The 27,402-nt window shown below is 45.4% G+C and overlaps 1 protein-coding gene across 1 annotated transcript in view; it reads left to right on the top strand.

Annotated features, from left to right (window-relative positions):
* Window positions 1-1,893: 1,893 nt before the first annotated feature.
* The window catches only part of BAALC (BAALC binder of MAP3K1 and KLF4), an 84,150-nt gene continuing 58,641 nt past the window's right edge, over window positions 1,894-27,402 (top strand). Inside the window, exon 1 of the mRNA XM_044245172.1 lies at window positions 1,894-2,085. Coding sequence (XP_044101107.1) covers window positions 1,926-2,085 — 160 coding nt within the window. The 5' untranslated portion in view covers window positions 1,894-1,925. The remainder of the gene's footprint in view (window positions 2,086-27,402) is intronic.

Below are 27,402 nucleotides of genomic sequence, written 5' to 3'. Positions count from 1 at the left end.
AAAAATGTGATTTACCAAACTTTCTTCTGTATGCTAAGAAATTCACAGACATTATCTCATATAAAAATATATCATTTCAGTGATTTACTCCTTAAGGGTAGAGCTGCCATGTTTCTTTCTTCTTGCCCCAGATGTGCATGATAGCTAATATTGAGTGCTTCCTCTATGCCAGGCACTCTCCCAAGCCCTTACACATCCTTAGACAGTTTACTATCTCCATTCACAAATGAGGAAACTGAGGCACAGAGAGCTTAGGAAACTTGCCCAAGGCCATCCAGTTGGTAAGTGGCAGAGCCAAGCTCCAAACTCAGTGTTGGGCCCCTGATCGGTGCTCTTAACCACATCCCCATATTGCTTCTTGTCATTCATTCATTAAGAAAATATTTGATAAACGCTATTTGAAGGCAATGCCCTAGACTTGGTCTATTTACTAGATGCTGTGTATTATGGACAGTGTCTACATTCTGTACACTATGTAGGGTATAATGAATACTATACCTTTATTCTATATACTTTGTAAGCTGTATTAAACAGTACATACTACAATGTATATATAATGGGTAATATACACAGTATATTATATATATACTAGCAGTGTTCTGCTATAATAGGTACTTAGTAAATACATGTTGAATGAATGAAAACAATACTCATTCAACATCATGTTCTATTCTGGCAGAGCTGGGTCACTGAGGATTTATTCTTCTAGTTCTCCTTTCCAGACCTCTCCTTTAAGGGCAGTTTCCTTCTTTTACCAGGTGTTGTGGCTTCTTTCGGTCAGGTAAATTCATTGGCCCACCCAAGTCTGAACTCTAGTGTTCAAATTGCTGTGCAACAGGGAATGAATGAAGGGCTGACAGCTGAGCAGTGGACACAGGAATGTCAAGGCTGCTGGTGGGCTTGGAGGAGAGCCAGCCCTGCCTCCCAGCCCCAGGGAGAGCTTGTTCTGTTTCACTTTCTTGAAAACAAAGTTCAAAGTCACAGAACTGGAAAGGTGTTAGTGATAGAGTCTAGCCCAACTCCATCAGAAATCATAGGCCCCACTCCTACTCTCCAAACCAGCTAAGACCAGAAAAGGGCGCTAACTGTTTCTTCTTTTTTTTTTTTTTTAAAGATTTTATTTATTTATTTGACAGACAGACAGCCAGGCAGAGAGAGAGGAGAGAGCCCGATGTGGGGCTGGATCCAAGAACCCTGGGATCATGACCTGAGCTGAAGGCAGAGGCTTTAACCCACTGAGCCACCCAGGCGCCCCTGTTCCTTAATTCTTAATGGCATTATTTTCTGCCCATTTTGAGGGGCTTGTCCTCAGCCCTACTGCTTTTGAAACAAGTGGCCAGAACGCTTGGATTCCTTCCCAAGCGCTCCAGTTCTGAATAGATGACTGGAAGGAAGGGAGGAAGGTAGGGGAAAATGAGGAAGGTCAGAAGGAAGGGAGGGAGGAAGGCAAGAAAAGAGGGAAAGAAGGATGCTTGCATGAATGGGTGAACGGATGAGCAGGGGAGTGTGTGGATGGATGGATGCGCAGGACCCTGGGAGCGTAATCTCAGCGCGTGGGGCCGAAACTCTCTTGGGACCCCCGCTGTCCTCACGTTCTCCGGTAGCCGCTCCTGCACCCCCGACCAGCTTTGGCGCTCCGAGGGAGGGAGGGGGTGGGGGAGGGGAGAGCGGGACTCGAGGGAGGGAAGGGAAACGCGGGAAGGGAGGGCCTGGGAGGCGGGGAGGAGGGGCGCGGGGAGAGGGCGAGGCGTGGGGGGCGGGGGGCGAGGCGGGAGCTGGGCGCCTGGTTGCGGCGCGGGCGGGGACGCGATGTCGCCGCCGCAGCCGCCTCCTCGCCGGCCTGGGCTGCGCCGCCGGGGCTGAGCCGCCGCTGCCGCCGGAGCCGCGAGCCGAAGGGCCGCCGGGCGCGCCCGCAGCGCAGGAGGATGGGCTGTGGCGGGAGCCGGGCCGATGCCATCGAGCCCCGCTACTACGAGAGCTGGACCCGGGAGACCGAGTCCACCTGGCTCACCTACACCGACTCGGACGCGCCGCCCAGCGCCGCGGCCACCGACAGCGGCCCCGAGGCGGGCGGCCTGCACGCGGGTGAGTGAGCGGCTGCCGCGGAACCCCGGACGCCGGGAGGCCGGAGCCCAGAGACCAGCGGGAAGGATGAGGGGCGCCGGGGCAGCCGGAGATTTCCGTGCGAGTGGTAGGGGGTCGAGGGGAGGTGAGGACTGCATACCGACTGGACCTGCCTGCTGGCAGACCGACAGACCCAGGCCCAGCGAGTGGGGTCAGCGTGACACCCTTGCAGAGACTGAGCCAGTCCCGGGAGCCGCGGGCGCTCAGTGCCGGGACCCACGCATCCGCCGCGAGGACAGCCCACCTGGCAAGCACACCTGCCCCTCCACCCACCCGCGCCCCGGCGCGCTTGCCTTCGTCTCTGTCCCTCCTCCCTCCCCCCCCCCCCCCTCCCCCGCCGGCCCTGGTGGACCCACTCCGGCCCCCTCTCCAACCCCCTGCCACGCCACCTGGACTCTCTCTGCCTTGATTTATAGACAGGGCGCCTGACCCAGATTGCCTGGGTGGAGTCTTCCTCTTCGCTTCCCCTTCTTTCCCTCGGGCTGCGAAAACCAGAATCCTAGTTCTGGGCACAAAACATGCCCGCTCGCCCCACCATTGGTTCTGCACTGAAGCTCACTTCTCCCCAGCAGGTGTTCCAGAGTGAAGACTTTCTCCCCACCCTGCGGTGCCTCCGTACTTCCTAGGAGGCAGGGCACGGATGTGGACTGAGGCTGTGCATTTACACACTCTTACCATTCCCCCACTAGCAGAAATTTAACAGAAGGATATGCAGAGAACTTTCTGGTCCAGTCACCTAGCAGAATTTTTTTTTTTTTTTAAAGCAGACACTAATGATAATAGAGATGAAGATAATCTGTTACCGCAGACTGACCTTTAGTCATAAATGTGTTGGTGGAAAAGGAGAACACCTCACTACTTAGTATATGGATGTTGTCAAAAGCTAGATCATTATTTGCATAATATGCTTTAACTCTTTCCAGACCTGTTTATGTTGTTGGCATTTTTAAATAATGAATTCTGAGACAGAAAATGAGGTTAATTTGAAGCACACTGTAGGTTATCAGGAGGAGGAAAGAAATGTGAAATTCTCTTAGAAAGTTCAATACTCCTAAATCCACACTTCCTTCATAAGGGCTGCTTTTTTAATCTTAAGAATCAGTCTCTCCATCTTTTAGGCCCAAAGCTGGCTCCCTTTCCATACGAACTTGGTGAGTCCCTTTTTAAAAAAACCAAACAAGCAAGCAAACAAAAAACCAAGAAAAGGGGAGAACTGTCAGTGAAAATGGTACAAGACAGAACACTGTATTTGTCTGTAATGTTTCGGACTCACTGCAGTGATCATAATGGTTACTTTGTGTCATCAGGGCTTTCAGCAAGTTTCCAAATGATGTGTTGGCTCAATTCAGTGTCAGAAATGAGGATAAGACCTGAGCCTTCATAAGGGACCAGGTAAATGTTAGATTTAACAGCATTTCTTGGGAGGTGTGGTACTTCACAGAGTCAAAGGCCAGAGCTGCCCTCCAAGGAAAAATGGTTGCAAAGATCTAGTATGGAAAAACAAAAACAAAAACCAACAGAGTGCAGCTTCAAGGAATGGTTGCCTTGGGAACTGGGAGTATATTGTGTGTGTGTATCTACCTGTGGGTATGAGATGGTTATTATGGGATGGCTAAATATTCATTTCCAGTACTTACTCTTTTTTAGTCTGCTGTCCTGAGTCCTATCCCATTGTGCCTTATCAGAGTGGTCCCTGCAACAGGTGGGGCCTGGGATGAGCATGCTGATTTGTGGTTCCTTGCCAAATATGGGCCAGCCTTGCCAGACAGGTGATCCTGAAGGTGTCCTTGCTACTGAAGTTTGCCCATTGGACCCCTTTAACCTGGATTCTTCAAAGTGCCTTTCTCATCACACAGTTGCTCTTTTTTCTTTTCTTTTTTTCTTTAGAGAGAGAGAGAGAGCCTGAGCAGGGGCTCCGGTAGGGTTAGGGAGGGGCAGAAGTAGAGAGAGAATCTTAAGCAGGCTCCATGCCCAGCACGGAGCCCCAAGTTGGGCTCCCTCTCAGGACCCTGAGATCAAGACCTGAGCTAAATTCTAGAGTCAGAGGTTTAACCACCTGAGCCACCCAGGTGCCTCCCATAGCTGCTCTTTAAAACTCCACCCTATTCCATTGAAACACCCAACCCAGTCCAAAGTTTCCATTTCTTCTGGTGCACTACCCCCCTCCCCAACTCCATACTCAAAGTCCCATTTAAGCATGTCTGCTTATAAATTTTACTTCAGTTTCTTAATCCAATCCAGACTGAGGGCATGTCACAGGAGAGTGTTTGATAAATATTTGTTGGATGAATTCTGCATTTTACTGCAGGATGGTGGGGGGCGTGTTTTTCTGCCAGTCCTACAAAGGAAAGGACTTTCTTGCCTCCCTCTTACTCAAAAAGCAGATCCTGAGCCTCTGGTTCCTGTTTTGGGAGATCATCTTCACTAGCCAGCAGAGTTCAATTAAGTTTTTAGGTTCAGCTGTTACGTAGGCTAGAATTGAAGACTTAGCCCAAACCACAGTATCTGATAGCCTGTTGCTTCCCTGTGTCATAGCAGCCTGTCTCGCTGTCACAGGAGGAAATTAAATTGGTCTGACATGATTTCGTCCTCATAAAATCAGTTTGCTGGATTGATTTTTACTTCCGTTGTCTGCTGGGGATCTCTCCAGGAGAAAGGGAGTCTCTGAGGTTGCCCTGCCCAGCCAGCTCAGCCATCCCGTACGTGAGTAACACCCTTGCTTTACCTCAATTTGATCACAAGTCCCTTAAATTACAACCTTAAATATACTTTCTTATACTGTGAGGTATTTCCCTAATTTCTCTAGGAAATAAAATGTTTTAAATTTCTCTAAACTCCTTCTATTTTACAGTTCTAAATTGCTATAATAATTGCTTTTATAAATGCACGATTGAGGATTACAAAATTATAGAGACTCACAGCAAAACAATTTACCTAAATAAATTGAAATAAGCAAAATAAAATGAAGAACACTTACTATTACTATCAGCTAATGTTTATTGATGACTTACCAAGGGCCGGGGACTGTACAAAGCAGCACTTAACAGAACTCATCTCACAGAAGTTAACAGAACTTCGTCCTCATGGCCAGGATGAGGTAGGAACTGTGATCATCCTTCTCTTACTAGTAAGGGAATGAGGCATGGAGTGTGCTAGTGACTCCCCCCCAATCCAGTTCTGGGATCCAGCTCTGCTTGAATCCAAAGCCTGTACCCCTAAATACTGCCTTCCTGATTGATGGAAGATTAACTATAGAATTCTTGCTTTTACGGTTGATGGGACTCAAAAATCTACTGTGGTCTCTTTATATTCCAGTCTGGTCTTGGATACCATAGTTTTCTTCTACCGTAGATGGGACATGTCTTCCCTGGGGAAGGAGGTCCCTCATACCTTAGTGGAGCAGTTCTCCTTGTGAGAAACTCTTCCGGCTGCTTTGTAATTTCTACCTGGTGAACTCCACGCCTTTGCAATCAAGTCTCGTATAGACAACTCTCAATATTTGAAGAAAACAGTTGCATCTCCTCTGACCTCTAGTTCTCCAGTCCAAACACATGCAGATCTTTCGGTCATCTGTCAGACTTGTGGGGACCTGACCATGTTATTCAGATATGCTACGTCCCTTGCATATCAGAGTCTATCTTGATACCAGAGACCTGTGGTTAGCTCCAAGCTCTTATGTGGTAGTTGGGTAGCACAGGGCAATGTGCAGGCACTGACCGTCTCTCGGTGCAGGTAAAATCAGGTTAGGATTTGTTTGTTTTCCTGCTCTTGTTGCTGCTGTATTACCTCAATGACTTACATTAAACTTGTGATTGATTAAAACCTGTAGGTCTTTTTTTCTAGTTGAATTTAAGTCTTGTCATCTCAGAGACGTTGTCTGTGCTGAATATCCAGCTCCTGGAAGAGTGACTGGAACATAGGTGGCACTCAGTAAATGCTGGCCAAATGAATGGCTTCCCCCCACCCTGCCGCCACGAGTCCTGCAGTCATACTACTGATTTCCATCACCCAAAGTGGAGATTTTTAAATTTGGTCCTATTAAAATGTACCTTGTTGGTTTCAGTGTAATGCTTAAATGTGCTGACCTTTATTCATCTCGATAATGTCATTAAGACAATATTCTAGGTCTTTGTTTCCCTGTGTCCACAGGCAAAAGATAAAAGACGTTTGCTCTCTTATTCATTCAATATACATTAGGCACAAAGTTGAGTAAGATATGTTCCTTGAACTGTAAGAAATGAATAATTAGTGGAGACAGACACAAAGGTAGACACACTTTAGGTCAGCCTGTGGACCATCCTGGAACATAATATGGGAAAGATGTTGGAGGAGTGCAGGGGCCTGGGTAGCTCATTTTGCTGGGGAGTGGGGGATGGGGAGCTGTGTACCTGCAGACAGCTGCAGGAGCATGGCAGAGGAAGCAGGACTGTTCCTGAAGGTCCTTATGGGTGTGGGGGGTGGGGTGGTGTTATCCTGCCTCCTTCCTTGAGAGGGAGTACCAGGAGAGAGCCCACCGGGGGCTTTCTGATGGATAAGGCTCCTCTCTCCCTCCTTCTGTCCCTCCCCCAGCTCCTTCTATCTACCTGTTATGCTTGTGGTTATATTTTCAGATAATTTATCAATGAATGCCTGCCCCTCAAGCATGACAAGCTGTATTACTTTGGGAGGGGGTCTTTTTGCTCACCACCGGATCCCCATGCCTAACACTGTGCCTGTATAGGACCCCAAGTGACCTTTCTTTAATGACTAAATCTCCTGGCACTTCCTCTGTCCATTGTATTCTCCTGGAGTCCCCAGAGATGATGTTTTCTTTCCTCAGAAGTTCCATCTGCTCGTTCTCTCTGGGTTCTTGTCTACCTGATTGGTTGCACAGCAAGAAGACACCCCCCCCTTTCCTCTGCTCCCTTTGCCAAACGCAAGCCTCTTTGTTACCAGGGTCATTTTGCAAAAATCACTACAAAAACAGGTGGAAGCAAACCCAGGCAGTTCATAAAGTTTAGGAAGTCTCATGTGCTTGTGGCCCAGACCCCACCTGGGCAGAGTGACATACATCGTGTCACAGGCTCTCCAGGGCCTGTGCAGCCCGGTGGTCACACCCATCACACCTCGTTGCTGTCTCTCCAGGGAGCCTGGGAGCTCTGCCGGCTTGGGCGCTGCGTGATGGACTGTCACGCCAGCCTGTAAAAATGAAGAGTTGGAGAAATGATCCCGCTGAGCAAATGAAGTTTTATCTTACAACCTCTTTCCTGTGTCTTACTTTAGATAATTTGTCTTGAAATCAGTCCAGTGAACTGTGTCTTATTGGACACCAGATAAACTACTCTGACTCTAACCAGAGATGAATTTAAGGTTCCAGACTTGGGCCCACTCAGAGGAACATAGTCCCCTCTCAGTCGGCATATGGAGTCTTTTCCTGGCTTATCCTGTACTCAGCAGTCTCCTCAGGCTTAGACCCCTACTGGCCCTGTCTTTGCTTTGGGGTCTATGTGCCCACAACCCCTTCCTGCTGATAAGGCCATTCTGCCCTTTAGATCATTGGACATCTGAGCCTGTCATTCCTGGCTGATAACCTGGGCTTGCATCCCGGGAGCCTTTCTGTGTAGGTCCACAGCCTCTAGCCACTCTCAGAAGATCATTTTACTTCTATTGCAAAATCTTATCTCTGCCGGGACTCCTGCAGAGATTCTCTGGCTAGTCTGAACACCTCCTTGGCTTTCATCTGGAAAGGAGATGGATGGAGTATCCTGAGCCCACGTTATGATCTAGCGCCTTCTGCCTTAGCTGCCACCAGTATTCCCCTTACTTAGTGGGCAGCCTCCCACTCTGCCCCACAACCACCTCCACTACTCTGTTGTTAGGGGCTCAATTGTCTGCCCCCATAAGTTTCTGTGTTGAAGTCCTAACCACCAAGTACATCCAAATGAGACCTTTTTGGAGATAGGGTCTTTACAGAGGTTAAGACGAGGTCATTAATCTAATCTAGTGTGACTGGTGTCCTTATAAAAAGGGACATTTGAACACACAAACAGACACCCCAAAGAGAACACCACGTGAAGGTGGAGGTCAGGGCGAGGCTTCTACAAGCCAAGGAGCACCCAAGATTGTCAGCAAGCCACCAGGAGCTGAGAGAGAGGCCTGGAACAGATTCTCCCTCACAGTCCCTGGAAGGAGCCACCCCAATCTCAGATTCCTGATCTCAGACCTGTGTGACAATTTCTGCTGCTTAAGCCAGCAGTTTGTGGTCCTTTGTTACAGCAGCCCCGGAAAACTAATACAAGTGTTTTTATGAGCACTAACAATGTGAACGTTTGGAAATCCTGAGAGGGTTTCTATGGTCACTGCCTCACCCGTCCTTCAGAGACTGGGTCTATTCCCTTGTCATTTAAATTCAAATAGCATTTATTGAGCACCTAATGTATTTTTCTTTGGGACATTAGTTTCCGTAACTGTCTAAATGAACCTCATAAACCATCGCGATCCCCATTTACCAGATGAGGAAACTGAGATTCAGTGAGATGAGGAGATTGAGTAAGGTCACCGGCTGAGGGAGTGGAAGAGCCCGTGTCGGAAATCAGGTGTCTTGTTTCTAAATCCAGGGCAGTGTCCATTATGCTGTAACTGCTAAGCGTGGAGTTGGTGCCCTCCTCCACCCCATTTGCCTTTAGCGGTTTGGAAAAGGACTTGGCAGGGGGAACCTCCTGCCAGCATTGGTGAGGCTGAGGACAGGAGGCCTTGAGCAGACCTGGCAGCCCTGAGGCACCGGTACTGGCCCCCCCACTGGGCCGAGTGCCCCAAGTGGGGCTGCAGACATGCCCCCAAGATCACCTGCATCCCAGGCACCTGATTGCCTCCTTAAAGGTGATCAGGCTTGGGGCAGAATGGTTTTGTGTTTTTTTTTTTTTTTCTGATTTCAAATGCAGAGATGTGGCTTAAGAAACTTTAGAGAGTGTTAGAGAAGCGCGCAGAAGTAACATGTCTGTCAGCATTTGGGACTTTTATCCCTCAGGTCCGGCATCTAGGTGTCTACGGAACAACTACTTCTTCTGTGGGGATTATGTTTGAGGTTTGGGGGTTATAGAAGAACTTCCTCAAATTTCTTGGAAGCTCAAAGGCCAAGAGAAAAAAAGAGTAGTTCTGTTTTTCTTTGTGTTTAGGAAAGTATTTGGAGGTCGTGGCAGCCAAAGGCTAGTCTGAACGTCGGAATGGTGAGGAGTGGGGAAGGCCGTGGGTAAGTGAAGGGATTTTTCTCCCTTTTTTCCTTTCAGTACTAAGCAAATATAATTGAATTCAGGTAAATTATATATGAGGCAATTGCATATTGTGACTTCACCGTTTACGATAATCGTGGCCGTCTGTCGCTCCCTGCCACCCCCCACAGCTGGCTCAGGCTGAGTTTTCTAGTCTGCCCAGCCGTTTCTGGGATTTGTGGTTGCTTTGTGGATGTGGTAACATGGCCTGTGAGGTGTGTGTATCTAGGGGCCAACTCTCTGTCTGGGCCTCAGATGCCCATGAGGTCACATAGACTGGCTGCCTAGTGTTGTGGTTCGGTCTAACCCCATTCCCTTCCAGCCCCGGATCTCTGTGTCCAATGCAGTAGTACCCAGTGTCTGCCTACATCCTGCCGTGTGGTGTCTGTATAAGGAAGCAAAACCGGAAGCCTTAGATTTTTCTTAATCCAACTCCATCTTCTTTATGAATAGTGCCAATTTCTCCCAGAGTCTAGGATTAGGTTGTCTGTTAGTCTTCCTTTTGGGCGATTGTGATCCTTGGTCTTTTTCTGTCTTCGTAGACATTTTAGTGGGCAGCTGGCAAGACTGAGTGGGTAGCTTGTAGCCAGATGCCCTTCAGCCCCAAAGCCCAACCCGGGGCCTGCTGAGCTTCCCCGAGCCACTGCACCAGCCTGTAACACTTCCTCATGCGTGAGACCGCGCAGCCTGATCTGCTGTTGGTTTATAGTTTCATATACTTCCCTCCTTCGACAAGCCAGCTTCTCACACCTATCATGACCTCCAGTCTCTGGAACTTTCTGGCTCTCTTCTTTATCATCATCATCATCTTCCTTGTGGTTTTGCTTGAAGATTATAGTTCAGTGGTTAAGGAATTAGACTCTGACAATGATACTGACCAGCTTTGTGACCTTGAGCAGGTTTCTTAGCTTGTCTGGGTTTCATTTACCACGCTGTAGGATAGGAATCATTGTAGAACGAGTGTGTCCGCAAATATGAGGTGTATGGCCTCTCAGAGCTGCCATTCGGGTACCTAGGTTCTCTTCCCCTCTTCAGTCTTGCCCTGGGCTCCACCTCAAACCTGGGGTCCATCTTCCCTGGTGTCCCTTACATCCCTGGTTCTGAGCTGCCTGCCGTTGCTGAAGCAAGTCATGGGTGTTGGTCTTTGCGCCCAATAGCAGTTCATTCTCCAAACCTCAGTATTCTTACCACTTCTTGGCAATTCTCTTAATTCCTTATTAACATGCTGTGACAGTCCCTGTGTAATAGCTCCCAACACTATGCTGTTCTTTCCTTCTGAATACTAAAAAAAAAAAAAAAAATCAAAGACTTACTGTGAATTCTCCCATCATTCTCTCCAGTCACCTGTTGTATGTTCTTCTGGGCACCTCAGCATTTAAAAAAACGCCTTAGCTACCCTGTCCTCATCTCTGCCTGTTTGGACTCTTTAAGTACACTGATGAGGTTGTTCCTTAATCCCTACAGGTGAGGACATCCCAGGCAGTGCCGTCCACAGAGTGAGGGCTCCTCTGCGTCTCCATGGCCCTCCCAGAGCCCAGGCCACTGCCATGTTTTACTTGAACCTCAGCCGTATCCTGCTTCTCTTCTTGCCCTTCACGAGTCATTCTTCATGTTAGAGGGAGAAAAATCTTTTAAAAACATATACTGGGTCTCGTCCCTCTCTTGCTTAATGGCCTCTGCTAGCTTCTTAATCTGTTATATGTAGAATAAAACCCTAGCAACCCCTTTCCTCGACCTGCATTACCTGGTCCCTCTGCTTCTCAGGGCACTTCACAGAGCGTCTGGAGGGAGGCAGCTGCTCGCTTGGGAATGCTGTCAAGGACGTGGGCTTATTACTTGGCCATCCGTGCCGTGTGGATTTCATCCTCGGAGTTGTAAGGTGTTGTCGCATCTTACTTTAGATACGAAGAAGGGGGAAAGGCGCATTCTATCCGAGTCTGTCCTTTTTATCTGCAAAATGATAGCTTTTCCAGAAGCCAGTAAGCTTTGCTTGAGTCTCATTGGCCAGAACTGTATGACATGGCCATCCTTGGCTGCGAGATAAACTAGAAGATCGGGACTGTTAGTTGGGCATGCACCACGCTAACAGTATCATGGTCCTTTTGGCAAAAAGAAAAGGGGAAGAACAGATATTGTGTAGGCTGCCACCTGGGTAACTGGACCTTTCATCCTCAGGCTACTTCTGAGGGGAGACAAGATTGGTAGGAGAAGGGGAAGGAGAAAAGAAAGGAAGGGTGGCTCAGTGGGTTAAGCCTCTGCCTTCAGCTCAGGTCATGATCCCAGGGTCCTGGGATCGAGCCCCTCATTGGGCTCTCTGCTCAGTGGGGATCCTGCTTCACCCCCTCTCTCTGCCTGCCTCTCTGCCTACTTGTGATCTCTCTCTCTCTGTCAAATAAATAAATAAATAAATAAATAAATAAATAAAATCTTATATTAAAAAAAAAAGAAAAGGAGGAGGAGGAGGAAAGGAAAGGGAGGAGAGGAAGGTGTGCTAGAAACCAGAGCAGCATAATTATTGGTATGAAGATTTTGTAATAATAATAATAGTGTTTATAGTATTACCACATGTTAAGTGAATTCACAAAGGTTGATATTTATTGGGAAAGTGCTAATATTGAGCTGATTTTAGAAATAATACAACAATAGCTTAAACTTAAATCTTTTGGAATAGTCTTTTAACATCAGACTCTGTGTGGTGTCGTGACATGTGCAAGGGGCGTTTCTTTGTTTTCTGCTTCCTTTTCCTATAGAGTTAATGCCAGCCGGAAACTGACATGCCCGCTGATACTCTGTGGCGCCAATGACCAATCGGTGGGGACGTTGGTAGAGGTCCGCTGTGCGGGGTCGTGCTGATGCTCAGGCTGGGACCCTGTAGGAGAAGCCACAGACAGCCCATTGGCTCATTTAAAGACTTGACAATATTTCCTGCGAAAATCTGAAAAACCTACCCTGCTATTGTCTCTAGGGTTTGTGGACTTGAGGGCGAGAGGAAACTGAAAGGATTTGAGGAAAATAGCAGGGCTGTTTGGGAAACGGTCGTCATAACAACAGGGCACAGCCGTGGCTACAATGGAAGTGGCGATTGCCTGCGCACCCTTCATAAGGGGGACGATTTGAGTTGAAGCACGAAACCGAGGCCTCATTAAATTACTACGTGCGAGCTTTTCAGGACAGTCTTCGGAGAGGCTAGGCTCAGGTTTGCTCAGCGGGGGCGATAAGTGGTGTGTGTGCAAACGCGGATGAGCACTGCCCCGGCTCCCGAGCGTGGCTTCCCTTAGCTGCGTGTGCAGCGTGTGCCCGGCACGGAGTGTTTATTACCTAATTCTCTTATCCCTGTTTTACCGATGGGAGAAGTCCGAGAGGCCAGGTGACCTGCGCCAAGGCTGGAAGGCTGGAAGTGGCTGCAGGGGGTTGGGAACCCAGCTCTGCCTTCGTTGGGAGCCCTGTGCTCTTTCCTTCGTGCCAGCTGCCTAACCGATCACTAGCTCTGGCCCTTATTGCCTCGCAGCTCGACGTCTGCAACGGCATTGTAACCTGTCCTCTGACCCCCAGTCATTGCCACTCCAGTATCCTTCATACCATTGCCAGGCAAATATTCCTGAGGCATAACTGGGACCATTACAGTGTTATCTCCTGCTCAGAGCCTTTCATGATTTTTCTTTGCCAACTGAATGCAAATGTCCTGGTTGGCATTTAAGACTTTCTCTTCAGCCTTAGCTTCCACTGACGGTCTGCAGGTCCTCTCCACTCAGCCTGACTCAGGGTTGCCCTTTGCATGAAGTACCTTATTCTCTTACCCCCTCCCACCCCCTCTGAAAGCCCCACAGCTCCCATGTGCCCCCTCAGTCACATGTTCCCTTCTAGCACACACCTAGTGCACTTACTCAGTTTTGCATTTTCTCATTTATGGCCGTGTCCTGTCTAATGTCATGTCATATACTCTTACAGGCTGTCGGGAAATAGACTGAGGTGGACTCTTACTGGGGCCACCTGTGAGGGCCTGGCCTAAGAGAGAAGTTGAATTGATGGGGATGGTCCTTCAGGTATGGTAATGAGAGGCGCTGTCACCCTGTATCAGGTTTCAGCTGCTGGCTGCCCCCCAGCAAGGGGAAGGGAACTTGGGTGGGGCCACTTCCTTCCACAGAGGGCAGTTCCTAGAGAGGCACTCAGCCATGAGCCTTCACTGGGCACCCCTCCCGGCCGCTTGAGGATCTGGTGTTAGTCCTGCAGGAGATCCCAATCCCAGAGGGACCATACTCCGGATTTCCCAGTCAGCTTCCCTGGTGGCTACACATCAGATTCACTTGGGCAACGTAAACAAAAGGCCCCACCCCCAGGGCTTCTGTAGGGGCCAGAGGCCTGCAGGTTTGGCTAGTTCTCTGGGTCAGGGCAGAGTGGAATTCCGTGGGTCTGAGGTGGGGCTTAGGATGTTGCATTTCTAACAAGGTCCCAGGTGATGCTGGTCCTGCTGGCCCGTGGACCTAGCAGAAGAGCGAGTCCTAGATCACAGGGTGACCATTCTTCACTGTGAAGGGCCAGATGTAAATATTTTAGGCTTTGTGGGCCACATTACTTTTGTTGCAGCTACTCAGCTTCCGCTATTTTTAGTCCCAAAGCAACCAAGGGTGGTACATAAACGAATGCCCGTGGCCCTGTGCCAATGGCCACTGCTGTCCTAGGTGATACTGAGGCTCGGCCAGGCTTAAGAGCCCCAGTCTTAGCTAACCCTCAAGGCAGCGTGGAAGAGAGACAAGAACAGGGCTTGCAGGTACGAGTCCCAGCCCTCAAACGCTCCTCTAAAGACCTTAGCACACTGAGCCCTGAGTGACTTTGGTAGGCTGACCAAGAAATGGGACCAAGAGCATTTCTGACCTTGAAGGCAATTTTTGAAGGTTGTTAAAATATCTCTGATAACATTAGGTCATTGAGACATTAGATATTTTATTATGCAAATCGTGCTCCTCAGTGGAGTGGGGTCTGGGAAGTGGACCGGATCCTGGCCCCACCCAGAGTAAGGGGCCTGGTTCTCTGGGGAGCTCTCCTTGCCTCAGGTTTCCAGGCACCCGACTCCTCCATCCCTTCAGCACAGGGCTCAAGGATTCCGTTGATTCCGTGCTGTGAGTGCTGCCTCCAGACACCTTCTGAGGGTGTGGAGCTGAGTTAGGGGTACGAGGAATAATCCTCTTCCTGGGCTTTCTCTGAGCTTCGCTCACCTTTCCTTAACTCTCGGTTTCCCCAGAGCCTGTGACGCTGTTTCTGGGAGTTTATAAAGTTGCACACGGGCGCCTGGGTGGCTCAGCCAGGTGAGCATCTGCCTGGGGCTCAGGTCATGATCTCGGGGTCCTGGGATCGAGCCCCACATCGGGCTCCCTGCTCAGCGGGAAATCTGCTGCTCCCTCTGCCCCTCCTCCCACTTGTTCTCTCAGTCTTTCTCTCTATGACTCTCTTTCTCTCTCTCTCAAATAGAGTCGCCACACGTCTGGTTGGTTGTGAGTCTGGGCAGCAGAGGAATGGGTTGCTGTGATGATGTTTGCTTTTCTGAATCAGGTGTTCCTTTGTAGAGGCAGGGGCTTCCAGCAGTTACGTAAGTCTGCAGAAAACACCCAGTGAACTTAGAGAAGAGGGATCATTTAAATAGAAGCTGCCAAAAACGTTAACAAAGAGACCCAGGGAGAGTGTGCCCAAGCTGGTTAGCTTTATTTTTTCTTCTTTAGCACAGGGATTCAAAATTCAAACACTGATTCTTGTTAGAACCCCCAAATCCCACAATCAAAAAAATCAGTAAGAAATAGAATGAAAACTTATATGAGAAGGTGATTTAAACATATGTGCAGTCACACACACACACAGGCAATTCTTTTTTTTTTAAAGATTTTATCCATTTATTTGACAGACAGAGATGACAAGTAGACAGAGAGGCAGGCAGAGAGAGAGGAGGAAGCAGGCTCCCTGCTGAGCAGAGAGCCTCATGTGGGGCTCGATCCCAAGACCCTGAGACCATGACCCGAGCCGAAGGCAGAGGCTTTAACCCACTGAGCCACCCAGGTGTCCCCACACAGGCAATTCTATCTTCAACTGAGCTTTGCTCTTCCCAGGGACATCAGCTGCTTGCAATTGCTCAAAACAATTCTGGAATCCCTTAACTGTAGCCTCAGGCATTTTTAAAACATAACATTTCAAATACATACAATAGTTTAAGACCTTAAAATGACACACAGATATTTCAAAAATCTATATACAAGTGGGTATAACAATGGTATAACAAGCCCCCATGTATGTTACCCGCTTCAACAATTACCAATGCACGGCAAGTCTTGTTTCCTCTCTACCTCCATTGCCCTTCGATTGGACTAGTTTGAAGCAAATTCCAGAAATCATGAAACTCCATTCAAAAATACTTTCGTATGGATTGTCAGAAAATGGGGACCCTTTTTAAGAAGATGTACGATTGAACCAGATGAAGTGGTCATTTCTTTCAGTTGAAATGGTGTAATGTCAGCAGTTCTAAAGCTTCAACCTTATAACCACAATGCCATTATCATACCTAAAAATTAATGAAAGTTCCTTAATTCTCTAATATAACCGAAATTCAGTCATGTCCAAATTTTGTTGATGGTCTCATCAGTGTATTTTCTACGACTAGTTTGTTTGACTTGGGGTACAAAAGATATCCACACACATTGTATTTCATTCACCTTTTTCCTTAAATTTCCTTCAATTTATAGATTTCCCATTTTCCTCCTCTGCCCTTTCAATTTTTATTTGTTGAAGAAACTTGCTTTTTTGTGCTGTAGAGTTTCCCATTTGGGGGGATTTTGCTGATGACATGCCTATGATGTTGTTTAAAAATGTGTCCCTGTGTTCCTTGTAAACCAGTAATTACAACTGCCGGCTTGATGAGAGCACCGAATCCTAACCACTAGACCACCAGGGATTGCCGGCTTGATGAGATTCAGGTTCAGTTTTGGGTGCAAGAGTGCATCGTAAGTGATGATATACTCTTTTTGCTGCACACGTCAGACAGAACAGTATCTGGTTATCTCTCACTGCTGTGAGGCCAACCCGCCCCATTCTTTATAAAGTATCTCTGCTTCCTGTTGCTGGTAATCATCCCCTATATCAATTATTTTATTAGGAATTGCAAAAACAATACTATTCTAACATTTCTTCAACATTAGCTGGAATTCTTTTATGAAGAATACTTTTGCTTGTTTCCCCTTTGGTTTCCCTGAAAAGGTGGAGTAAATGCCTGCTTCCCTTTGATGATCAGTTTTCAGTGCATTCCCTAGTTTCTTCAAAGGGGATCAACAGTTTTTTGTTTTTTTTTGTTTTTGTTTTTTTAAGATTTCATTTATTTATTTGAGAGAGTACGTGCAAGAGAGAGCACACAAGCCAGGGTAGGTGGGGGGTGGTAAGAGGGAGAAACAACCTCCCTGCTGAATAGAGAGCCCAATGCAGGACTTGATCCCAGGACCCTGGGATCAAGACCTGAGCTGAAATTCAGAGGTAGATGCTTAACTGACTGAACCATCCAGGTGCCCCTAGATTGCTATATTTTAAAGGTTCATATGTTTTATTTTGCTTTTGTGGTAAACTTGCCTTTTTTTTTTTTTTTTTCATTTAAATTTTGTCCGGTCTTATATTTAAATAAAGAATTTATGCGATTCCAATAGCAGGTTACACTTAGGAAGTCTCATTTTCATCTCTGCCTCTACTCCCTTCCCTTTGTTCTCCTACAGATACTCATTTTATTTTTTGGTTTATCTCTTCATTAAATACAAGTATGCACAGGGGCGCCTGGATGGCTCAGTGGGTTAAAGCCTCTGCCTTTGGGGACGCCTGGGTGGCTCAGTTGGTTGGATGACTGCCTTCGGCTCAGGGCGTGATCCTAGAGTCCCGGGATCGAGTCCCACATCAGGCTCCCAGCTCCATGGGGAGTCTGCTTCGCTCTCTGACCTTCTCCTTGCTCATGCTCTCTCTCACTGTCTCTCTCTCTCAAATAAATAAATAAAATCTTTAAAAAAAATTTTTTTTTTAAATAAAAAAAAATTTAAAAAAAGCCTCTGCCTTTGGCTCAGGTCATGGCTCAGGTCATGATCCCAGGGTCCTGGAATCGAGCCCCGCATCAGGCTCTCTGCTCAGCTTCCTCTTCTCTCTCTCTACCTGCCTCTCTGCCTGCTTGTGATCTCTGTCTGTCAAATAAATAAGTAAAATCTTTTTTTTTTTAAAGTATGCACACATACTACATCCTTTGTTTCTGTACCTTTTCACTCAGTGTATTCCAGAGATATTCCAAGCAGTCTGTAGATAAGTTCCTCCTCCTTTTTTATAGCTACAGCTATGTGATGCTCCATTGCGTGGATATGTCATAGTTTATTAAACCAGTTTCCTGTTGATGGCCATTGGGATTGTTTCTAGACTTTCGCTACACAAATAGTCTTACCCATGCATTTTTTCATTTTTCATTCAATCTTTAGGTAGATTCTTAAAAGTGGGATGGCTAGGCGAAAGGCTGAATGTAATTTGCTCAATATTGCCAAATTCCCCTCTTCAGGCCATGTGTGGTTTGCATTTTCACCCGCAGTGTATGAGAGCGCCTGTTTTTCCACATCTTTCCCAACATAGTAGATTGTCAAACTTCGGGGATTTTGTCACTTTAATAGGTAAGACACTGTAACTCAGGCAGTTTTATTGTGCATTTGTGTGAGTAGGGTTGCCATTTTCATGATTATGGGCACATTGCCGTTTCCCTCCTGAATACAATTTGTTATATCTCTAGACCTGTTCTTTTGATTGTATTTAGTAGTTGCAAATCTTTGTCTTTTGACATTGACTGAGATATTTTGAAAAACAAAAAAGTCCCTAATGTTATTTGGCAAATAGGGTTGTTGGGTTTTTGCTATCAGATGGGAACAGCTGGGGGCTGGCTGGGCATCTTTCTCTTCTAGTACAGTCCCAGGGCTGCTCCATATGGTCTTTCTGCATGGACTAGTTTGGGCTTCCTCACAGCATGGCGGCCTCAGGGCAGTTGGACTGTTTATGTAACTGCTCTGAGCTCCAGCGCAGTCCCAGCTAAAAAGCAGAAGTTACATTGCCTCTTATGACTTCAGCTTGGAATTATGCACTGTCACTTCTGCATTCTTTTGGTTACAGTGAGTCACAAACCTGCCTGGATTCAAAAGGAGGGAATTAGAGCCCACCCCTGATGAAGGGATGGCTAGATTCTAGAAGAGCATGGCCGTTTTAAGAACTGTGAAGGGGCTGAGATTTTCCTCGACTTGTTTTCCTGTGAGTTTCTTGGAAGTGAGTGAGACACAAAACTCCTGGGTCAGAGACAAAGGTCCAGCAAGCTTCACAAGGGTTAGCATGTTTGCTCTGATCCCTTTCCCCAAGTCTTGCAGAGGCCATGGAGATGGGTCCAGGTGGATGTCTGCACATGCAGTAGACTGCGTTACTGCAGATTTCTGCACCTGCTAATCTTCTGAAACTCTTCCCAAGAAGAGCGGTCTTGTAAATGCTGTCAGTGCTTCCCGCGAGCTCTCTGCAGCTCTTAGCACTGTGGATCTGGCTCATCTCCTCTGCCCACACCCTCTTCCCCAGTTTGGAAATTGGCTTTTCCCCTTGGTTTCACCGCCCCCACTGCTGGTGATTTTCTCTTCTACCTCTGATTATGTTTTCTCTGCCTCCTCCTTTCTTGGCCCCCTCCTTCCTGGTTCCCCCTCGCCTGCACCCATGGAGATGTGACTCCTCACCCTCTTCTCCCAGTAGTCTTCCCTCATTCGGCACAAGCTCATCCACACCTCTGACTTCAGTCTTCCCCTGGTGGTGGCTCCATGATTCTCTCTTTCAACTCCAGACCCACATTTCCAGCTGCTCATGAGACATCTAACTGTAGTCAGCCAGGTGCATCAAATTCAGCTTACCTCAGGCCCGATTAACCTCTTCTTCCACACATCGTCCCTGCTGCTGTGTGTCCTCCTAGTTCACCACAGTCCTCTAGATGGAGGACAAAATACCTACTTTGCCGGTATTCTACTTTACTCCCTCTTTCTCTTTCTCTCTGTGCATCTAATGTGGCATCAGATCCCACAGGCTGTCTCTGAAACGTCTCTTGTTATGAATCATTTCCATCTTTCCAGCCCCAGGAATATTACCCTAGTTCAGGCCCTTAATAATGTTCATCTTGCAAATTGTTTCCCATTGGCCTTTCTGGATGTAGGGCATCTTGATAACGAGAAAGGTATCCCCCTCCTCTCTCATTCTCCTGCTTATCTCTCCCCAAACCATAAGTTCAGTTTAATCTTACGCATTTCTCAGAGAATGCTCTTTTTTAGCTCTTTCCTTCCTTCCTTTCTACAAATATTCTTCAGCACCCAGTGTGGGGTGGGCACTGTTTTAAATATTGTAGCAGTCAAGAAGACAGCCAAGACTCTGCTCTTGGAGCTTACATTCAGGTTGGGGGCAGTGGTGATGGACAGAGAAAATAAATAAGATAGGTAATTTTAGATACTGGTAAGCACCATGAGGGGAAAATAATGAAATAGAGAATAACCGGGAGGAGGATTGGAGGAGTTAACAGATTGAGTGGTTGGGGAAGGCTTCTATGAGAAATGGTATTTGAGCTAAGCTGTGAGTGAAAAGCAGGGGCCTCATAAATGTTAGGAGCTAGAATGCTTCAGGAAGCATCACCAGCAAGTGCAAAGGCCCTGAGGCTGGAATGAGCCTGATGTGATTGAAATGGAAAAGCTACATGGATGGGGAGAGGGAGCACCTGAGGGTGGTTACCATTTTCTGGGATGGCCAAGAATACTGGTAAGGACACTCCCATAGCCAGCATGTTGTGAAGAGGCAGACAAGTGTTTACTGTTATTCAAAAGTACCTGGTTTTATTTTATTTTTTTTTTTAATCTCCAGAGTGCTTAAATAAATATATTTGAATATATCCCTGGGTTGTTGAATTTGTTCAAACCCAATGAACACATTAACCATTAATGAGGCACTTGTACCTCTTTGAAAGCCTGGGAATAATCTTCTTAAAGGGAAATCATACCCACTTAATCTCTTTCTTTGTGTGTAATGCTAAAGACAGCATCTAAACTGGATTTATACTCCACTGATGCCCAAAGAGACTTAGCTTGCCACAGTCACAAGGCATGTAAGGATGCTTTTTTTTTTTTTAAAGAGTTTATTCATTTTTTTGACAGAGACACAGTGAGAGAGGGAACACAAGTAGGGTGAGTGGGAGAAGGAGAAGCAGGCTTCCCTCTGAGCAGGGAGTCTGCTGCAGCGCTTAATCCCAGGACCCTGGGATCATGACCTGAGCAGAAGGTCGATGCTTAATGACTGAGGCACGCAGGTACCCCTGAAAATACATGTCTTAACACTTAATTCTAATGATTAGTTCAAAAGACAAATCAAGAATCTCATTCTAAGAGTGATAATCCTTTTGAAATGTATAATCTTTTTGCCTTCATGAGTCACTTACCTACGCTATTTTGCCTCGAATAGTGTTACAGGTATTTATTTAGTTACCTAGGTTTTAATTTTCTTTGGTCCAGGTGTTGCTTTTGGGTCATACAGGAATAGACAAAGACAAATCAAGTATCTCTATCCTTCCAATTACAGAAGTGACCTTACTTTTTGCCCTCTATAAATGAATGAACTTCTTTATTAAGAGATCACTTAGGTAGCACTTTCAAAGCCCTTAATGTAGTCTTAGGCAGTCAGGAGAGATCCATGAAGAGCCCTGGGTGGAGTTTACAGTCTAGTGCAGTGTTGTCCGATAGAACTTTTTGTGATGATGGAACATTCTGTATCTGCACTGTCTGATACCCTAGCTACTGCTCTGGATCACTTGAAATGGATCTAGGACAGCTGAATTTCTCATATTCTATAAATGTTAATTTAAATTTACATAGCTCAAATGTAGCTAGTGACTATGTATTGGAAAGGGAGGCAGAAGAGATAATAACCTGATTCACACAGTTAATTACAATTGTTGTAAATGTTACAAAAGAGAAGACAGGTACCCTGGCAGATGAAACTGGGAAATGTAACTTAATCTGAGGCTTGGCTGAGATATCAATATCTGAGATACTGATGTTTCTGTTAAAAACTGAAGTGCTTGGGATTCACTAGGTTGGGGTTGGTGTGGGCAACATTTTTAGCAAGAGGAAGAGCATGGGGGTGCCTGGGCAGCTCAGTTAGTTAAGCAGCTGCCTTCAGCTCAGGGTCTTTGGATCAAGCCCTGAATCAGGCTCCCTGCTCAGCAGGGAGTCTGCTTCTCCTTCTCCCTCTGACCCTACTCCTTGCTTGTGCTCTCTGTCTCAAATAAATAAATAAAAATCTTAAAAAAAAAAAAAGAAAGAAAGAAAGGAAAAAGGAAGAGCATGCACAAAGTCTTTGCGGGCAGCAAGAGCTTCGCGCTCTCTAGCCAGGTGATTAAATCATCATGAAAGCTAATGCATGAGAGGAGGCAGAAGAGGGGCTGGAGATCTGGAAGGCCTGGGGGGTGAGGAGTGAATAGGCGGGGCCGGGTCACATTAGGACCCCGGAGGCCGCATTAAGGATCTTGAACATTATACTAACAGCCCTGAGAAGCCTTGAGCAGGGAAGTCACTTGATCCAATGATAAAAATTTTTAATGTTAAATATTTTCCAGTTATATACATGCACAGATTTTAGAGTCAAACAGTTTCTACAGGGCTTACTATGAAAATCAACAAGTCCCCTGCTGTACTTCCCAGTTTTCAGTTCCCTCAAGGTAAATATTTCCATTTCTTCCAGCTGATTCTCTTGGTTTTTACTTCTGTGTCTCTAAATACTATGCAAGTGTTACTTTCTCCATGTTGCAATTGAAGACCTGGTCTGCTGATTACCCACAGGGAGGGTGAAGATGTCACTCTTTCTCCTCCACCCCCCACCACTCCCAGTAGAGTTGTAACATAATTAGAGGTTAGAGGGATGGTCAATGTTTGTATTATTATGACTTTGTAAACACTGTTCACAGCTGAAACATATGATCTATCGTGATTACTTCTCCTTTCACACACTATTTTATTTTTGCACTAAGAATTTTTTTAAAAATTTGAACTCATCACTAACTCATATTAAACTATCCTCTGGTTGGGTAAATTTCCTTTTAACATGTGTAAGCACATTAGGAATTCTATCAATTTTTTTTTTTCTTTTTGAAGAAATTGCCCTTGGTGCTTTGTGACCTGCTCCGGTCTGGGCTGCTTAATTTCCAGGCTCACTGCATAGCCCTTGGCTCGGAATCTATCTTCACCATTAACCTGAGGACCCTCTTAGCCTCTGTCTTGTGTTGAGTTGATACCATATTTCCTGGATCCTGTGTCTTCCTCTTTCTTGGATTTTTTTTTTTTTTAATTTAGCCAAGAACATGGTCTAGTAGCTTCCTGTGTGGGAGATAACACTTGAGACTGCATTAAAAAATTTCTTTAACGCTTTCTCTCTTCAGTTGATAGTTTGGCTAGATGTAAAAGTCTAGTATGGAAATCCTGTTCCTTTAGAGGTATGAAGGTATTACTCCTTGTTTGCTAGGGTCCATTGTTGCTCTTGAGAGTATTTCATATTTCTTCTTCTGCTTCTCTTTGTCCTTGAGGGATCTCTTGCGTGTGTTTTTGTGGGATTGGGGAGTGGAACAGAGCTAATTGCAGTTGCAATGATGAAATTCTTCGTTTAAAAATTGGAATTCAATGAGCCTGATTTGTTTGGATTTTGTTTTGTTTAAAAAAGAAAAGCACCTCAGTAATGGTGTAGAAAATGGATTTGGTATTTCCTGCTCCTTGTGTATTATATGAAGTACTGGATAGAATTTGTCTCCCAGGAAGATACGTTCAAGTCCTAATTTCCAGTGCCTGTGAATGTCATCTTGTTTAGATATAGGGGCTTTGCAAGTGTAATCAAGTTAAAATAAGGTTATACTGGATTAAGGCAGGACTTAGTCTAATGACTGATACCCTTATAAGAAAAGGAGATTAAGACACAGACAGAGAGGAGAAAACATCATGTGAAGACAGAGGCAGAGATTGAAGTGATGCATCTACAGGCCAAGAAATACCAAGGAAACTAGAAGAGAAGCATGGAACAGATTTTCTCTCAGGGCTTCTAGAAAGAACCAGCTCTGCCCACATTTTGGTTTCAGAGTTCCAGCCTCCAGAACTGTGAGAGAATAAATTTCTATTGTTCTAAACCCCCCAGTTTGTGGTATTTTGTTACGGCAGCTCTAGGAAACTAATACAGGTGGGTATTAAATTACCCAGTTTAGTGTTCTTAGAAATGGAAAGTGCTTGGAGAAGCTTTCAGTTTTCCTAGAAATTGAGTGTGCCTTCGGAAATGAAAGGTTATTTTCCCTGAAATAGGAATTTGTTCTCTATATCATTTATCTGTCAGTTTCATTGAGTATATGTCTTAATTTTTCTTGAATGTTATAAAAATTGTCCTAGTGTATAGCACACATCTGTATTATTTTTCTGGCTAGCTTTTCAAATGTCTGATTTCTTTGGAAAACCATCAAGTAAAACAGAGCCAGCTGAAGTGTAGGAAAGCCAATCTGAAAAAAGAGAGAGTCCAAATATATCTCCATTCCTCTTGATCCAACGCTGGATTTTCCAGCAACAAGGAGTCCAGTAGGACTTTTTCCCCACCTCCTACTGCCTCTTCCTCCTGAGATTACTGGGAACCCCCAGAATCTAAGATGGATCCCCCAAATTCTTCCATGCAATCCAGATTCTAGTTCTTCCACATGGATTTTTCTGAGGACCTGATATTATCTAATTCTGCCACCATGACCAAGTCCCTTACTACTGGTGGCCATCCACTAGGATTATTGAATTGCCTTGGGAACACTCATTTTATTTTTTTATATTTTAATTCCAATATCGTTAACATACAGTATTATATTAGTTTCAGGGGTACAAGACAGTGAGTCAGCCTTTCCTTACAACACCTGGTGCTCATTGCAAGTGCACTCCTTAGTCCCCTTCACCTATTTCTCCCATCTTCCCACGCACCTCCCCTCTGGTAGCCATCAGTGTGTCCTCTATAGTTAAGAGTCTTTTTCTTGGTTTGTCTCTTTTTCCTTTGTTCATTTCTTTTGTTTCTTAAATTCCACATATAAGAGAAATCATATGGTATTTGTCTTCCTTTTACTGATGTATTTTGCTTAGCATTATACTCTCTAGCTCCATCCATGTCATCACAAATGGCAACATTTCATTATTTTTTAAGACTGAATAATATTCCAGTGAGTATATATACCATATCCTCTTTATCCATTCATCAATCAGTGGACACTTAGACTTCTTCCATAATTTGGCTATTGTAAATAATGCTGCGATAAACAGGGGTGCATGTATCCCTTCAAATTCGTGTTTTTGTATTTTTGGGGGAAATACCCAGTAGTGTGATTACTGGACTGTAGAGTAGTTCTGTTTTTAACATTTTGAGGAACCTCCATACTATTTTCCACAATGGCTGTGCCAGTTTGCAATCCCACCAACAGTGTGACCATTTTAAAGAACATATTAGTAAATGCTGGGCAACCACAGGGACCCATGAAAAGCAGAGAGCAGCAACAAAGAGATAGGAGGAAAGATCTCACCAGCAGATTTTGGGTGTCCCCCACCTCTGTTCACCTCTCAGGTCAGAGTGAGGACCTGGCTGAACTCAGGAAACCTGGGCAAGATGAGCTTCCCACCCCAAAATGAGATTGTGCACGAGAGAGGAATTGACTCTCAGTCCAAAGGCCAGTTCTTCACAAGTCAATTTGCCAGGTAGGAAATCCACTGAATGCCCAAGAGCTTTCCCCCACTTGCGGTCTTGCCTCAAATTTGCTGCGGCTGCTTTGTCTTGGAATGGATAGTCCAGAATTGTTTTACGTACATATAAGTGGGATTTCCCTTCAACCCTTGTTGCTGTCTGCCCTCCGTCTTTGGACTGCTGCTGGGTTCCTGTATCCATTCCCAACTCCTGCCCCTGCCCTTGACTGCTCTCCTGCTGGATAGGACCACATATAGTTCCAGCAAACTTTCCTAGACATGTAAAACTGTTGTCTGATCGTGCTTGGGGGATTGATCATTGGGCTTCCCCCCTTCCCTCAACACCCCCCCCACACCCATTGAAAAGAGTATTTGATCAAATAGTTTTTGGCAAATTGGTCTTTCAGTGAATTGATTTTGGGTGAATTATTTTTTGACAAAATGACCTAGAGGCTGTCTTTTGCTTTAGGAAATCAGTAGAAGGTTATGAGGATTGGGTGATTAGGTATCCTGAATTCTGTTCTGCTTTGCTTCTTATTACTGAGGCAAATTTCCACATTACCTAAGCTCCAGTTTCCCTATAAAATGGGGTAATAATGCCAACTTCCCACATATAAAGAGTGATTGACCCCAGAGATAACCTGAACAGGTTTGGTTTTTTTAAAATTATAATCTACTTAAGAATGCACATATTAAATTAGGTAAAGCTACCCCTTACAGCTCAGTCATAAAACAAAAAACAATTTACAAAGGCAAGACCTACAAACTAGAAAGCCAGTAACATTGTGAATAATAGTATTAATTTAGCAGATAATTTTGTTTTGTAGAGAATGAGTTACAGTGTTGATTTTAGTGTTAGAAAGATATTTTCACTTGTTTTCTATTTCACTTTTGTGCACTTGATACTTTTAATTTGGGAGCACAGTGGACCAGCTGATGAGTCATTATCATTATCTCAATTATTTTTCATTTTAAAAGTGATGCCAGTTTCATCATCCAGCACATTCCCTGCAAGTCAGTACCTTGAAAGTTGGGAACTACGTACCACATCTGCTTACAATGGGATGCCATCATTTCCAGCGTACCCCCCCTGTATTTCCTTGTGCTGGGTGATTATTCAACTCTCCCACTCTCTTCTCTGTTTAAATGACTCAAAAGTTTTCATCTATGATGTCATTTCCCTTTTACATATGCAGCAGTCTCATATATATATATATATATATATATATATATATATATATATATATGTATGTATATGTATTTCAAGACTATTAAGGAAGTTGGTGCCAATACAGCCTTACAAACAATACTTGTGGGGGCACCAAAATCATAGAATACTACTACGTTCGTCTGGATGACCTTAAATTTGCATATTATATTTTTTCCCCACAATTATCATCTAGATGGAAGCATGAGAATATATCCTCAGTTTCCCCAGGAGTTTGCTGACCCCTGCATTTTTAGGCACATTGGCCAAAATGTAGGAATGCATCTGGCAGGTAGAAGTCACTTGGTAAAGGGAAATTGTTGTGAAATTTACATCAGAACTGTCCACTAAGGCCAGAGACTGCCAACCTGTATTTTTAAGGTTAAATCAACTGGATTTCAATGACTTCACTTTCCAAAAGATTAATAACATATTAGGAAGAATATTATTCAAATTAAACTCTGACAGAGTTGAATTTGATTCTAAAGTAACTGATAACGGGGGTGCCAGAAGTGGTTAAAGTGATCCGAGGAAAGCAAACTTAGTTATGCTTTTTGTCCCACAGTCTTGCAGTTCTCAAAGTCACTAGGAGACCCCTGAGAAATGTCTTTTAAAAACCTGTCACATGGGGCATCTGGCTGGCTCAGTCAGTGGAGAGTACAACACTTGATCTCAGGACTTTAAGTTCGAGCCCCATATTGGGTGTAGAGATCACTTAAAAACAAAACAAAACAAAACAAAAAATCTTTAAAAATCCCTATTACTTCAAGAAGGAAGATGCTGTGAGAAGGAGCATTGGCTGTCCTTGTGGAGAACACTGGTCCCTCCTGTAGAGAGCACTTGATCCTTAAGTGATCCAGAGAATAAAAAGTACTCAGTGAGGACACCGCACAGCTTTCAGGGGAATAAAACTCCAGGGGTGGATGGCAAATTCGTCTCTGAAAGGGGGCTTGATCCTGAATCTACTCCTCCAGCTTTCTTCCCCAAGATGGACTTTTTCTATTAGAAAGACTCAGTCCAGTCTACCTCCTGTGTGTTTCCT

Source organism: Neovison vison, chromosome 4 (assembly GCF_020171115.1).
Source record: "Neovison vison isolate M4711 chromosome 4, ASM_NN_V1, whole genome shotgun sequence".
Lineage (NCBI taxonomy): Eukaryota > Metazoa > Chordata > Mammalia > Carnivora > Mustelidae > Neogale > Neogale vison.
Note: the sequence above shows the minus strand (reverse complement) of the source record. Positions and strands in the feature narration are given on the sequence as shown.